The 16,419-nt window shown below is 50.2% G+C and overlaps 1 protein-coding gene across 12 annotated transcripts in view; it reads right to left on the reverse strand.

The window, feature by feature from the left end:
• AGAP1 (ArfGAP with GTPase domain, ankyrin repeat and PH domain 1) overlaps positions 1-16,419 on the reverse strand; it is a 523,790-nt gene that overhangs the window by 316,426 nt on the left and 190,945 nt on the right. For 8 of the 12 annotated variants that reach the window (XM_036901059.2, XM_036901056.2, XM_036901052.2 and 5 more), the window contains exon 4: positions 16,259-16,270. The exons of the other annotated variants lie outside the window; for them this stretch is intronic. In XM_036901059.2, the coding sequence (XP_036756954.1) occupies positions 16,259-16,270 (12 nt within the window). The remainder of the gene's footprint in view (positions 1-16,258; positions 16,271-16,419) is intronic. 12 annotated transcript variants of the gene reach the window in all.

Raw genomic sequence — 16,419 nt, forward strand, 5'->3', positions numbered from 1 at the left:
TCACTGCTCCAGAAGGCAGCATCTTCAGCTCCAAAAATTACCCCTATACTTCGGAAAGTAAAAGAAAAAAACCTGCCTAGCACTGTTTCTTTTCATTTTTTGTTACTGTCAGTTTTCATGTTTTTCATGCTTAGGCGAATGATGAAAATTATTCTTGAGTTTAAAATCACATTTGTAGTGCACACTCTGTTTTCCATAAGAAGGGAGAGGCATGACTCTAACATCTGAGCAGGACCTCCTGCTGCAAGTGAGAGCTGGCCGCACGTGTCGTCGGCGACCCCAGAGCGACAGCCCGGGCGTCAGGAGACGGGCCTGCTCTGGGGCGCCTACGGTCACAGGTTAGACAGTCTCATCATGAAAACACTTGGAACATTTGCCTAAAATTTCCTTCTTCATTGCTTAGCCCTATGATAAAATAGAAAATATATCTGCACATTTTATTGTTTCCCAATCATCTAAAGCAAGCAGAACACCAGGATACATTAAAAAGGACTTTGAGTCTTATTTCTCCCTAGGAGAATATTAAAATATTTTAAGCATGAGTGTGCCAGAACTTTAAAATTTATTTTGCTCTAAAAATACTGAAGTCAGTAACTTATTAATGTTGAGGTTTTGGAGAAGTTTTGTATTGTGACATTTAAAAGGAATTTTGGACCACATGTTATTTTTATACTGGGAAAAAAGCTTTATTAGTAACATTTGTTTACAAAGTTTAACTGAATTAGATTTCATTTTCTCTGCCAATTGTTTTAGAAAACTTAACATAGTTTAAAAAAACACAAAAAGTCCCAACAATAAAAATCACTGACAGTATGGATCTGACACCCAGTGGCATCTAAGCACTTCCATGGCTGAACATTGTGGGTCACGATTTGGGGTAAAATGGTTTTCCAGCCATTTCCTCCATCAGGCCATGATCGCTAATGACCTCACTTGGATTTAAGATAAGAAAGGAAGATGGCAAAGGAGCCAAAGTCCCCAGCCAAGAAGGCAGGTTTGAACTTGACTGTAATTGAATTTCCTTTCCTCCATTCCTAAGAAAATAAGTGGGGAAAAGGTAAAAACCAGAAGGAAGAAAAGTCACAGCCACTAAAAAAAGGGGCACAGCTCCATGTAACAACCCTCACAAAGGGCCGCCTGGAGAACAAAAAGAAAGGCTAGACCTGGAAGTCCGGCTGCACCACTCCCCGCGGGCAACAGCCTGGCGGGGGCCAAGGGAGGGAGCAGCCGCCCCAGCCATCCGGGGACACCGGGGCAGCAGCGCCCGAGCAGCAACGCAAGTGATGGCCCTACGGCCCTGGGGAGGCAAAGAAAAAGCTACCCAGACTGCAGGGGGTCCCGCAGGGAATGACACTAGATCCTCCGCAATACACTCCTGCCACCCCTGTGGGTGAAGGGACCCTGGCACAGGACATTCAGCGAATGCCTAGGAAGAGCAGTCACCTTCGTTTGAAGGCGACTCCTCAGAGCACAGAAAGATGGAAAGGGCATGGCGGACCCACTTTATGATTGTTGGGAAAAAAATATCCAGCCTCAGGTCCTGCAGCCCAAGCGAAAGGGTTCCTGCAGAGCATCCGGTGCAGAACTGAGGTCTGATCATCAGTGTGGACCATCCCTCTGGTCCTGAGCACTCCAGATTAGGGGGGTCCCCTCCGCTCCTTTCTCCTACCACAGGGAATGAGAGGGCACGGAGCTCCCGACATGTCACATCTGATTTGCAGCGATGACAGAAACCTTCCCAGTGGCTGCCACCAAGATCTGTGTGTGGCCGCGGCCATGTGCCATGCAGGCCTCCCAGAGCAGAGTCAGGACAGCACTGGTCTCAGCAGAGAAGGTCTGGGCAGATGCTCAAGGGGTAGAGAGCCGGAGAGATGGGAGGTCATGGTGCAAAGATACTCTGGGAGGCAAGGGGCCACAAGGGCCAGGAAGCACACAAACTCAGAGAGCTGAAGTAAAACCCTTCCAATTGCTTCCTTCTCTGACGCACCTATAGACACCCTTCCCAAAAAACAAGCACTTAAGGGATGAGAACACGAAACAATGTGAGATGAAATGGAACTCTCTAGGACCAAACCACATTTTGGAACCAATGGATAAAATTTGGAAAAATAATAGGAACAGAAGAGATGTTGCTCAAAGCTGAGTTTCTGGAAAAGAGGAAGGGCCTGAAGTAAACACAAAGAGATTAAAGACATGGAGATAAACTATTTAGGGAGAAGTTAATCGACAGGAAGGCAGACAAATGCCCCTAACGAAGGGAGAAATGGTATCTCAGAAAACAGAGCCCCAGCGCGAGAACTAAAGGGCTACTCAGAGATAAATACAAAGCGATTTTCCTGAAATGTGGGGAGATCTGAATCTGCAGATTAAAGAGCACAGGATGTTCCAGGAAAAAGTGACACTGACTACCCACAGCACTTTCAAGATGAGAAAACAGGCCGGGGGTGGAACACCGAGCGTGCGGCCAGGGTGGGGTGGCTCGCCTACAGGGGGTTCCCCGTGCACCCCACAGAGTGCTCCTCCAGAGGCCGCAGGGGCTTCACGAACGGCTTAGCGCTTTTTAAACACGTGTAACTGGTTTGTAAGACTGTACCGACCAAACTGCACTGTTGCACACCAAGCGAGAGGCCGAGCCCCCTGGACTGCGCAGCCAGGTGAAGGCCCCGGCGAACGCGGGACGCCGGCATGGCTGCAGCCTCACGCTGGCCTTTTAAAACCTGTCTTGAGTTTCTCTGTACCTGAAATTTGTGCAGACAAGCAACCGGCTACAGGACATGTCCCACCTTCTCACGAGTGCCAAGCTGGGCACACCTGCTTCAGCCAGGCATTCAGTGCTTACTCAGGGTGCTCCCACCTGAGGGCGTGGGAGGCATGGCAGCTGCTGCTTCTATAGATTCAACTTGGAATTTTAAAGGTCCCACTGCTCCTGCTACTTTATTTTGGGATCTACTTAATGCAAGAGCACCTCAAAATAGCAAATGGGTTGACCTTTTTTTTTAAGTGTCACTGACGTGGTGCAGCTTGTTTTCTTGACATCAAGCACATAAAACCAAAATTAACTGGGTGAAAAGGCAGATGTAAAACAAACTGGAGAACCTAAGGCTGTGTTTGTGTTCATAAAAACAGATGTGTTGTTGTCCCTGGTGAGCAATGAGTCAAAAATGTGTAAACTAGAACCTGTAGCATTTTATTAATGGAACACCATGATGTGCCAGGGATCTGCTTGAAATGTTTGGTAAAAACATGATACTCCTACTCAAAAGGAAGTTGGAGAACTAATGTTTGAAGAAGTGGTTTTTTGGCCAACAGCTAAATCCAATTTCCTTACAGCTTAGCTTCCAAGGTCTTTGAGGAAAATGTAAATTTAAAATATAAAACCTATTAAGAGTTCTCTCCTGAAATAATGTCTTTTTAAGACAAACATGAAAACTCCGGGTGGGTGCAGAGGTCGATTTACCTGGGCCAGTCTCCAGTTGTCAATATCCAGCCACAGACCCAATCTCACCGTCATTAGGTTTACTAGTTTTCCCCTTAAAAATATCATCTAAAATTGCTGGAAAATAGCATTATCCCAAGACAACGTTCTCTGTAGTACGAGCGGCAGAATCTCAGATACTGCAAAGCACAATGCACACCCTGCACTACCAACCCCAGAAGGCGGGCAGGCCACAGAGCCCAAAGCAGCTTTTCTCTTGTGAAGGTGCCCATGGGCTCTGCTGTGGGCCAAGGCGACACCCTACGGAAAGGGCCCCGCGTGTGACTGATGCCCACCTGCTGTCCTCGGCTCCGGCTCCAGGTGTGAGCTGCCTGCTGGGCCCTTTGCCTTGGGTCCTGCCTCTGTTCCCGGCTCTGGGGTTATGAGCCATGGCTTCCTCCAGGACTTACTGGCCCTGGACTCAAAGCCCCCAGACCCACCCAGGCTGCCCTGATGCCGCACACCAGGACTTCACACAAAGCCGCTTTTGTAAGCTAGAACCAGAGAACTCAGTACTTTTCCCAAAGCAGCAGCAGCTGTGCCAAGCGCCGGGCATCCTGCAGTAGACGGCCAGGCCCCCAGACTCAGTACACCTGTGACCCGAGGGCCTTCCTGAAACCACTGCTGATCTGTAAAGTGGGTTGTAGGGCTTCCCGCGCCCTCTGGGGCCTTGATCTCCTTATCTGAAAACTCAGGCAGTAACAGTGCCCACCTGAGGCAGCCATGGAGCGAGAGGCATGAACTAGTCCGTATCAGCTGCCAGGATGCTTAGATGTTGTGAGTGCCTCACAGAGATCAACTACTAACCGATATTTTACACTGACTTTGTGACTTTTAAACTCACACTTTGAAGGAGTTTCAAAATGCAAATTCAAAGAACAGGAAGAATTAGGACGGCAGTAGCCAGGGGAGAGAAGGTATGTGTCTTACACTCCCATTTCCGAGTCCCTAACACTCTGGCACAATTCCACATGTTCTCAAAGATCCAGGATAATACTTCTTCCCAAGTCAAAACAGCTCAAGAAATAGCAATTCTTAGACAGTGTTTCTCGAACGGCTCCACGGAGAAGATTCTGGACATCTCCAGTACAGTGTAGAGTCTCAGTATTTATCCAAATGTGTTTCTAATCTCACACCAGGGCTCCCACTAAGAGCTGGTAACCAGCCAAGGAGAACAGGGCTCGTTTATACACGACCGACGGCCCGGTTTGGTTCTTAGGAGCGTTTGGCAAGGGTATTCTTACCTGCACTCCTTTTCTCCAACTACCCGGAGGGCTCCATTGCCAATTTCTCCTTATTTCTTCTCTGCGTTGGGTCAATAAAAGCTCAGTCTTTTGACCCACCACTCAAGTATTCAGCAAGCCCTGCATGTGCCCAGCATGGCAGGGAATAGAGCAAACGAGAATCTCTGCCCTACTGGAGCTTGCGGTCAAGGGCGGCAGGAGAAAGAAGAAATGGACAAGGAGGGCCAGGCAGGCATGGCAGGGGTAGGCAGGGGGACTGGGGCACCATGAGCAGATGTGGCCCGTGCCCCCGCAACCCACTGAGCACATGGGGCAGGGGTGGGGGGACGCTGGTTTTGAATTACACTCAGGAGGAGGAAACAGTCCCGTAACGGTGGGCCCCCCTCCGATAAAACCTCATTTATAACCAAATCAATAAACTGCTTATTGGAAATGTTCTGATGCCCCCACTGGGGTTGTATTTGGGCATTCCAGCACCTACTACTGTTTCTGAAATAACCTGTGTGTAAACTTGATGAAATATATTTAGCCAAGCATATTTGTTTCTTTGGGGAAAAGGTACTTTGGGTTATTTTTAATAATTTTCTGCACATTCAAGCATAAAAAAAGAGACTTACAAAGGGCAATGAAGATTTGGGCAAAAGAGCCTAGCTCCTCAAACCCGGTGTATTTAAACAAGGCCTCCAAGTGCCACACTGGTCTGAGATGTGTGTCCACGGTGGGAGTATCAGAAACGTGAGTGTGGGCGAGTCGGCGAACACCAGAGCCCGGTTGGTGGGTTATTCGGCTCCCGACCCACAAGCAAGCTGTCTCTTAGTCCTTTAGATTTTACTGTTCACAACTAGTGTTTCCCACATGAAAATAACTTCTAATTAAAAACAAAAATCGTGAGGAGCTCCTTTCTACTTGCTAGATGGGAACTACCCAATTCGTGAATTGTTGAATAAAGCCAGTTAGATCTTCGAATTTAAAAATTGTGCCATGTAGTTTTGAATATGCAATTCTAGAACCGAATATGTCAATGTAATGGCTTTATGAGTTGTTCACACGTAATTCTCTGGATATCAATTAGGTATCTGTTTCAAGAAACTAAGAAAGGGTGGCTGCTGTCAGATTTGATCATATAGAAAAACTAAGAAATCCAGGCATTTTAACTACTTGATACTGTTTTTATACACCGTGGAGTAGGGGTGGGCAAACTGAGCCTGTAAAGGGCCAGCCAGTAAATACTTTAGGCTGGAGTATATCCCTACTTGTTTCTGTTGGGTTTTTATCTTTATAAACCTACAAAAATGCAACTCTTTTTAGCTCATGGCAGTAATAGTACCGGCGGGACGAGCACTGTCGGGGGGTCAGGCTCAGCTGCGTCACTTCTCCTGCAGATGTCTGCGCAGTATTGTTTGGACGGCTGTTTTCCACTTTCTCTCTGGGGACTCTGTATGCAAACAGTGCACAAGGGACCCAGCAGGCGTTGTCTCCAGGCCTCTGCCCCTAGAGGGGGCTTTGGTCCCCAAGAGCACTGGAGAAGGCCCAGCAACCTCTGAGCTGGACAGCGCTGAGACCTGGGGCAGAGCCTGCTGTCGGGTGCAGCCTGTGGGGCATCCTCATGGGCCAGGGTGGGGGTGCGGTGGTGCCACGGCCTCTCAGGCCAAACCTAACCCTGCAAAGGCCCAGGAGGCTCCTGCAGCTGCAACATCCCGGAACAAGCCTAGCGTGCATCTGCCACTGGTACAGAGCCAGGCTCCTGCCCAGGGAGGAGGCACGTGGCCCTGACAGCATGAACACACCCCATCTCAGCATTCCTTCGTGTGCCCAGCGTTCCCAGCGTGTCCCTCTCCCAAGCCAGCGCTTGTTAATGACCTGGGAAGAACCCACGGGACTGCCTCCCTGGCCCCTTCAGAACCTTCTGTTAGCCATTCCCCCGGAGGGCTCCTGCTGTCCCCAGGCTGCCACGGAGGACGTACACGCCTGCCAGCCTCGTGACTCCCGGTCACATGGTCACGCCACACGTGGGCTCCACCGGTTCCTCCAGACCTCCCTCCTTCCCTCAACCTAAATCCGCACCCTCCTCCTCACGGGCGGACGCAGGGGCGCACCGTGGGCGGCTCTGTTACCAAGACCCCATTCTTCTACATGCATGCTCTCTGCTCAGCATACTCAAGTGCCCTCAGAGCAGGAGCTGTTCTGTCTTCTTTGTGGTGTTATTTTAAAAAATTAAGCAAATGGTAAAAAATGGGGCTTAGAAGAGGATAGCAAATGCTGGCCAAACTTGCTACCCCACAGAGTGATGTGAACAGAACAGGAGCAGACCCCAGGCAGGTGTCATCAGCCACCACACCTAGAATTCTTCCTGAACCTAGATTCTGCCTCCGAATCCTTCTTCAAACACTACATCCAGGATGGACAGAAGACTACACTGGGAGCTGAATCTGGGTCACGTTCCTGGCCTGAAATTAATTCATCAATGAATTCATTAGGTCAAACTATTTGAACCATACCGAACTGCCATCGTCTGCAGCCATATGTGGCAAACACGCCCCCCCCCCCCAGTCTGGCTCAATCTTTCCCAGAATCCTGGCAGGTCCCCATGGAGGCCCCAGCCTCCCGCTGGGGGCGCCGACTCCCGGGTGACCATGCGGAATGCAGGGAAGTTTCAGGCCCTCTCGTCACACAACAGGTCCACCTGCCGCCCTCCTTCCCGGCCCTTGGCCTGTCCTGCCGCTGGCTTCCTAACTCGGCCCTCATCTCCGTGTCCTGGCCCTTGGGAGTCTGCCATGACCCCAGAGTGGAGTCCACACTTCGCGTTCTAACGTCAAGCAAGCGCAGTCTTACGGGATGTAATGTTTTCTTCAGACAACTTGGCAATTCTTTCACCAGTCACAACTGGAATGTGCGGAATTGGAATCGATACTCCGCCTCCTCTGGCTCATCAATCTCTCTACCTTGACCCACAGCCATGCAGCTTAGAGACCAGCCCCCACCCCCTCTCCCCAACTAGACACGGACCCCCCTCAACCCTTCTTCTTTCCTCTGCCCACCCTGCAGCTGGCCTCAGCCCCAAATTTCTTCTACTACCTTCCACAGAAAACCTCTCAACCCTGCCTTGGTTAAGGGAAGGTCATGTGTACCTGACCTCTCCTCTCTCTCAGGACTAGTAACATGGAGTGAGGGGTTAGGAGAGGTAGGGAGTAAAGACAACGGTGGGGAGGGGGAAGCAGAAAAACGATCCTGTGAGCTGACACTTTAATAGCAAAGAGTGCATAACATTCCCAAGAGTCAGTTTTCTGCTCTTGAAGATCAGAAAGGAAAAAAAATGCCTGAAAAAGACTGAGGTCCACTCAGTGAAATGAAAAAAGAGATTTGCCAGAAGCAGCCTCGGAGTGAGTTCAGATAGGACTGGCACACTCCTCCCGGGGCCACGGGCTCTCCTGGTGCACACAGAGCGCCACAGGTCTGCTCACTGGGGACGGGATCTGCATCACAAAGCCCCCGCTGGCCGAGAGGCGGAGCAAGTCACCCCACCTGCACCAGAGCCAGCCCGACCATGGCTTCGCGGAGCCTTCTGCTAGAGCTGCTGAGAAAAGGACTCGGCTCTTCCTCTCCTCTGCCGGGAGCCCCGAGGACCACATCCCCAACAAACTGCTTGTCACCAAATAGGGAGACCTAGCTGAGCACGAAGCCCATCAGAGGCAAGAAATGGGGGACAGGTTCTTCATGAACTTGAACGGATCTGTGGATTAGGGTGTTTCTAAAGCTAAATCCACCCCCTTGGCTGCTCCCAGTACACGAATTAATAAACCTCCCCTTTCCTATTTAAGTTGGTCACCTATCCTTTCCCACCAAGAGTCTAGACTAATCCAGTGAACACAGGCCCTGTGGCCGCCAGATCAGGGCAGGCAGCTGCCTGGGCCAGTGTGGGCTGCGTACTGCTCTGCCGCCACTCGGCTTCCTGGGACTGGAGCTGTGACGTGGCAAAGTTAAGGCCCACAGATGGGGCAGGTGCAGCCAGGGATCACAGTGAAAGCGCTCACGGTAGCTCCCGGCTATATCCTAATTTGCAATAAAAAGGCCATGCATTTAAAGCTCTAGAAAACACCTTTGGAGTTAAAATTTCTCTAGAAAAAATGATTTGTAATTACAAAGGTCAAACATTCTAGACCCTCGTCTCCTTTTCCCTACTAAAGGAATGGTCTGGCTGTCATGCAAGCAACGGCACTTCAACAGCAGGCGCTCTGCTATTCTGGGGCTTGGGGAGTCCGGTGGCAGCAGTGAGCCTTTGCGGGCTGCCCCGGGAGCCCAGGAGACTCTGCCCCGTAGAACCACGCGCCCTCTGCAGCGCGCTCGCAGACGCTCACGGCCAGGTGTAAGTCGCTACCTTGAATTACAGTTATTTATCCAGAACCTGCTCTCCTCTCTGGAAAGCACACCCCGACCACAGGCCCAGTGCCCAGATTTCTCTCAGTAGGCCCTCAGTGTCTCTCAAATCATTAATTATAACAGTATGGGACGGTGTGTTCTGAGTTCCAAACAACCGTCTCAAAAACACATTTTGTCCTGCCAAGTTTGTCAATGCCAAAAACATGACAACCTCCTTATTCTAATTTTATAGCTTTCTTTTCCTTGTTCAAAATAAAGTAGAACATGCTTCTCGTTTATTATTTCTTTAAAGGTCTAGTACTAATTGTAGTATCCTTTACCTGACCTTGGGCCACCACCTAACCCTCAATGTGTCTTACATGGGAGGAGCACAGAGCCGGTAGACTGTTACACAGGTGAAGAGAATGACGATTTTCTCTACAATATCCCCATGGTTAGACAGACTGGGTTAATCTCTCAAATAATCAGGTTGAACTGATTTCTGCCTCATCTATTAAACCAACCTACAAATAGGCTCATAATCTTAAGGTTTACAGATAGATCCTCATAAAAAATTATCATGTACTTATAATCACTTGGTTGCAAGTAACACGGCAAAATTATGTTGAAAATTTTTAATGGCTAGATTTCAAAACAGCTCAAATTTTATTAGGGTTTACAGATTTTTTAAATTGGAACATTAAACAGCACCCAAGAATGTGTTCAGAAATAAGTCCTAACATCTGTTGAGCAGTGGTAGCTGTCAAATTTTTTTTTAAGTTTATTTGATTTGGAAAGGGTTTTGGGGGATGACAGCTAAAATGCATTTTATGTATCCCAGAAAATAAGCCTGGGTGTTTACCACATGGTTTGTTTCTAAGAAACTAAGTAAACATTCATTAAAATATATTAAGATGCATGTGCTCCTGGGAACACATACTACTTGGACAGACACGACTGCAGGGAAGCCATTCCAGGCAGAGTCCTGGTGGGAAACGGCAAAGCTAATGGAGGGAGGCTGGCTTGCAGTGGCGACTGGAACCCTCCATCAGCGTGGGACATCAGCAGCCTGCACTGGGCCGCTCAAGTCCACAGTGCGGGGGTGACCCCAGGGCCATCCCATCTTGGTGGAGTGTCGGAGCCAGGACACTGGAAATGAGAGGACAAGGATGCCTGCAACTCCTCCTGTCACCATCACCATGCCCTGAGCCCACGTCCACCGAGACCCTCCTGACTCCACACCAGGGTCTGTGCAGCGCCCCACCTGTGCTGGGTTCGAACTCAGCCCAACTAGAACCAGAGAGGCGTGCTCAGCCCACATGAAATTCTGTTTCCTCTACTTTCCAAATTACATGATTAGGTCCCAGGCACCATGAGCAGGGTTCTATTTTCAATGGCCCGAGCCTGAACTGTCAGGACCACAGCAGTGGGAAGGGAAGGCAGCTCCTGGAGCACATGATGCCCTGGACTGGGCGTGACAAGGAATACCTGACCATCAGCAGAGGGGCGTGGCCAGGACACGAGGCTCTCAAGGCACACCCTGGGGACCGGCTGGAGCAGGGCTGACCACCTGGGCAGGAACACGCAGGAGCCAGGGGCAGGGAGGCTCTCACACTGAAAGGGTATCAGTCACTGAGCTCTTGCTTTTCACCAGGGACTGAAAGCAGGGTCTTCTACATATATTTACACTCTTACTTAGTCTTTACAACAACTGTGAAGCAGAGAAGCCTAGGTCAAAATTCAGGAGGATGACCTTACCAAAGGTCACACAGATATTATGTCCCTGAGACAGGCTGGGAACCCAAGTTTCAAGGCCAAAGGTAAGTGTGGGGCTGATAGGGAGGCTCAAGAGCTTCTAGAAATTAGTCCAGCCACTGTCCCTGAGGACCCTCAATAGTCCCAGCAGGACAGGATCTGGACAGCACTGTGGAGGAGGAGACCCGGCCCCTCCAGCCCTGAGCTCCTGTACCCCAGGATGCTCCTGAGCCTCTTAGCAAGATGCTCCATCTCGGAGTACCACCTTGCTCCAGTCCTGAAATCGCTGAACCCTTCCACAACATGTTTTAGCCCTCGATCATTAAGGATGATGCTACACACATCGATAGGCTCCCCCAGAATATGAACCAGCTCACTCCTTCCTGTGAAACCTCCAGTCTTTATCAAGCTCCATGTATCTGATGTAAACCAAATAAAACAGATAAGCTGCAGGCTCTGCTCAGAGATTCAGGAGATAGGACACACCCTGCGCACTTTCCAGCTGCCTAGGCACAAAACAAAAGCACATCTGAAGTTCTCATGACTTAGGTTCAAACAGTCCGATTTGCTACCCCGAGTTCCACGAACCCTCCACCTTACCACCTCCGCCACTGCCTTCGACACACACGAGTTCTCCTCACTCAGTGTTCCAGCCACTCTTAGGAGCTGACATTTTCTTCTAAAACTTTTCCTCATCAGCAGGATATGCAGGCTCCTTCAGACTCCCTTATCTGTTCCAGACTCACCTCTTCAAATGGGAGAAATTCCCCAAAACTTTCCCATTTGGGAAGGACGCTGGCTTCCCCGCTTCTCCTAGAGGGCATCCGCCTTCAGTGCTTTGCCTAGACTCTCCTGACTATGTGACTCAGGATCTCCTTGTAAAATGGATGGTGCAGGGCCACAATTCCTTTCATAAGTCACTGTTTTCTGTTTTCGGGAGAAAGGCTGGGGGCCCCTGCTGCAGGGAGCTCTGGGCTGCGGCCACCCGTGTGCAGTCACGGCGGGGAAGAACCACGACACGGACACAGGGTGCACACGTCACACTGAGAGGAAGGCACCACCGTCCTTGGAGGTGAGAGGCGGTGCCATCAGCCTGCCCTCTGGCACATCCCCATTCCAGGCTCTTGGCCAGGAACCTGCTGGCTGCCGGCCTGGACAGCATGAGCTTGTGACAGCCTTGGGGCTTCTTGCCCAAAAATGTGAGTCGGTTAAGAGCCTATAAGCAGCTGAAGATTCTTTCACAGAAGGAATGAGGCTCTGATGAATGCAGCTCATGGGGACCTGGGAACGACGATGGGTAGGGAAAGTGCAAGTTCCCCGGCCAGCATTCTCACCTGACCCTGGTCTGCTTGCCCACCGTGCATGTGCAGTGCTCGCAGGCACAGGCGCGCACACGAGTTGGCAGTGGGCTGTTACTGACTTTATAAAGAGCTCTGCCCAGGGCTCTGGGGCTGTGAAGAGGCAGAGAGGCCTGGAGACAGAGACCAGCGTGCTGCATGCAGACTTGCCCTGAGGCGGATGGGATTCTAGCGCTTGACGTGCCACCACCAGATAAAGCTGGGTATAAACCCATTAGCCCCCAACTGTTCTGCTGTCATTTTTTGGTCTCACCGAATCCACAGTGAACTTGCCTGGGGCTGAAACCTTCAGGCGAGACACAGGGCAAGCTGCTCCTCGGTCAGACCTGGCTGAGGACTCCCTCAGCAAAGCCCTCCAGGTGGCTGCAGCAGGCCATGACCCCCACTGGTCCTCGCTCCCTGGGCTTTGGGCCCCTGCCCTCATTCGACTGCCTTCACACTTGGATGAGGTTTACTCCAGATTCCAGGGAAAGTTCTTGCAGCATGACTTCATTCTGACACCTTTCACATCACTTAGTAGCTTGTAGTTCCTTGAAAAACAGCTAAAAGCAGTCAATTTTATAATCACAGGAAGTTAGTTCTATGGCTGTTCTTGTCTCTACCAACCCGAAAGCCTTCCACTCAACCCACTAGACAGTTCAGTCTCACCTTGGAGGACTAGGGGCCCCGCCCCTTCCCCACCACCAGGAAGGCAGCCCTGGAAAGAGCTTTCCTGGTTCCAGGTCCTTCTGCAGGAGCTGCTCTGCACCGCTCTGCATGGCCCACAGCGTGAGAGAGAAGAGGAACAACACAGAAAGATGCCGCAGGGATGAAGTCTTGGAGCAATGACTCAGTTCTGGAGCTCAGGACTCTCTTGGGGACACCAATCTCCTGGGCCGCATGGTAAAAGGGGTTCAGGGCAGGGCCATGCTTTCTATCAAATCCCCTACCTAACACTGGATTGCCTGGCTTCTTTCCTTTTTTTTATCTTGAAGGGTGAGAATTAAAAAACTGAGTCAGTCACATGGGGTCTGCGGCAGGGAAGGTGGCATGCACAGTGAATATTAAGCACAAACACATTAGCTAGAAGCTCAAATTACATGCCCAAAATGCCATTCACAATTCTAATTAGCAGCCATTAATAGGGCACTAATGGCGAAGGAGTGATTTTCATCTGAGTCTCTATACTGAAAGTGAATGACAGCTGTGAAATTCCCATCAGGGGTGTGAAGGTCACATGGAAGCCAATCTAACCTCTGTGAAGTTCTAGGGTACCAGTGTGAGCGCCTCTGGTCAGGCCTGGGGCAGCTCCTCCTGTCACCAAGTGGCGGGGCAACTTCAAGTGCCAGGCAGCTGGAGTTTAAACATCATGTGTGTATAATACACGTACTGCTGTGGGTCGGATTCTGCCCCATAAGAGACATTCAAGTCCCAAGCCCCAATATCTGTGATGTGAGCTAATTTGGAAATAGGGTGTTTGCAGATGATAGCGAGGTGGGGTCACACTAGTGTGGGGTAGGCCCTGAATCCTGTGACTAGTGTCGCTGGAGCAGAGGCATGAAAGAGATTCTCCCCACTTGGAGTCTTAGGAAGGAACCAACCTGGCCAGCACCTTGATCTCAGACTTCCACCCTCCAGAGCTGGAGAATAAACTTCAGCGGTCTTAAGCCACCCAAGTCCATGGAGATTTGTTGTGTCCACAGGACTCAGACGCACACACATTTGTCACACACACGCTCACAGCTGGAAGGGGATTTGCCTGCACAAAAACCTGACTCTTAAATTACTTTCATGGACTCACAGGCTCCCTACTGAGTTACCCACTTTTACATTAATCCACTAAAAACCACACACAATACTTAAACCCATCCCTCATTTAAACAACCTCTGAAATTATCTAAATCATGTGAATCAGCTCTTTGCTGCTATAATAAACTATCAACCAAAACGTATTACACAATTAAAACACAAAAGATGCTATCCTACCAGATTCAGCCACAATCCACCTGATGAGAAGCATGCTCCACTGGGAACATGGAGGTCACCCTGCAGTTTTCTAAAAAGTGGGAATTCTTCCAAAAACAGAAGGCCCTTACCACCTTCAACCACAGCAACAAAGAGCTCCCACCAAGGTCAGAGTAGCTAATGGATAGTCACGTGTTAATTAAATCAAAAGAGCAACCAGGTGCAGGCAGAGAAGAGCAGTGGACGCCAACGGGCTACGGGGACAGGCGGACCCCTGCCACACCAGCAGCAATGTGCCTCCACTTCAAGTCACTGCCCACGTGTGGCCGGAAGGCAGCTCATCACTCGAGCAGTTGTAAGTGGACAGGAGGAAAAATTAGAAGATAATAACTACATCAAAAGAGTGGAGAGGCCCCGCACTCCCCCTCAGCTGGGGCCAACGACTCCATAGCTGTGCACTAACCTGACCCCTTCAGTAACAACTGACGCCCCTTCCAGCTACAGGCCCCCTGAGCATGAGTGAGAACTTCCGTGTGGACAGACAGCAAGAAATCAAGTTGCATTTGATTTCTCATTCATTTCCTTCCTTCCAGAAATAACGAATTATGGTTCACTCTTGATGCCATGTGAGACTGGCCTGGCACGCAGGTGGGAAATGGGAGTCAGTCTCATTGAGAGGTCAGCATGTGGCCACCTGCCTGGTTCCTGGAAGGCATGGGTGCTGGCCCCTGGGAAACAATTCTTTCAGGACTAGGAGGCCCTGAGGCACCTCTGCTGGGTGCAGCTGGGGTGGGGTCGCTCTAAGCTCCTGGCGCCCCGCGGAACAGTCTCACTGACCTGGGGTCTGGAGCTGAGAGGACAGGCAGGCAGGGCAAGCTCCTGAGAGAAGGACCTGGGACAACCTTTCCCTGACCCAGGAGCCCTTGGGCACAGGTCCCACCCCAGGGAGGAGACAGTTCTACTCTGCCAATGAAGGGGCAGCCTTTCATGTACTCACACACGATTCTACCCTTTAAAATGACATTTTAAAAATCATATGCGATGCCATGAATTTTCAGGAAAGTAAAATGTGTTACTTGAAAAATCGATTAAGTGGTGCTACTAGAGACCACAGGTTGGGTAACACCCCGACCCCCAGCTACAATTTTCACTTTTGAAGTATGAACATTCAAGAGAAACGCCTTCATTCCAGTCAAAACATATGGGCCCCTTGTGAAGAAATCGCAGTCGGGCCCAGATGTGATGGAACAGACCGTGCACGCCCGAAGGGAAGACAGAGTGTCAGCCCCAAAACCAGGGGCCTGGCCCACATGGCCTCCCCCACCCACAACTAGCACACGAGGGGAGAGCAGGCAGACTTACTGAAGAGGCGATCACTCCACACGGGGTGGGCCTGACCAGTCCCTCAGCGGCTGGTGTCATTGACCTAGACACCTGCTAGCCCCAAGGAGTAAGCAGAAAACCCCAGAAGAAAGCTCTCTCCAGGTGTCATTGGAATGCCTGAGCTAAAACCCAGACTCAAACCCAGACTCAGACACCGAGAGGCAAACGCAGCCCCACACAGCCCGGGGACGGAGCCCAGGAGAGACGTCAGAAAATCTCTGAACTTTCTCCCCTGCCTCGCCTCTCTAAATCACGCCGTCTTTAGCATCTATTGTTTCATCAGAGAGCCACGCTTTTTCTCACTGGGGCTCCCACATTTGAGCCTCCGCCTCTAATCTTTCCAAATTGTCACCTCATTATGAATAATGGAAAAAGTAGCCTTTCCTGGTGTGACCACCAGTGAGGCTTTTATGGCAGCACTAAAAATTCTGCAAAACAGTGGCAGAGCCCCAAGCAAGGACATCCACAGAATCCCACCCTTTCCCCCTTTTCTGGAAGGTTCCATGGTCCCAGGACAGGAGTTAAGCACTAGAACAGGTTGTTAGGGGTGAAGCTACTGAGGACTACTGCTAAAAACACGTCTAAGGGACAAAACAGGGTGAAATGTTTAACTTAAAAAAGAAGGATCAAATGAAACCAAATAGGATGACACACAGGAGGGGGAAGGGAACACTACGGTACAGAGTCGTGCCTCCTCTCTCTTCAAACAAGACAAGGCTGCCATGAAGGAAATGTATAGTTACCTGCGTCCATATCTGCAAAGAATGGAACAGCCAGTAAGAAAAAGAAGGAACCAGAAATTCAGTGTCTCAGAGTTGGATTTTACAAGGTTATATGGAGAGAAAAAATAATATAAGAACACTGCTTGGGACCTACACCTTGATTAGGGGACACAAGAGTCAAA

Source organism: Manis pentadactyla, chromosome 6, assembly GCF_030020395.1.
Source record: "Manis pentadactyla isolate mManPen7 chromosome 6, mManPen7.hap1, whole genome shotgun sequence".
Taxonomy (NCBI): Eukaryota; Metazoa; Chordata; class Mammalia; order Pholidota; family Manidae; genus Manis; species Manis pentadactyla.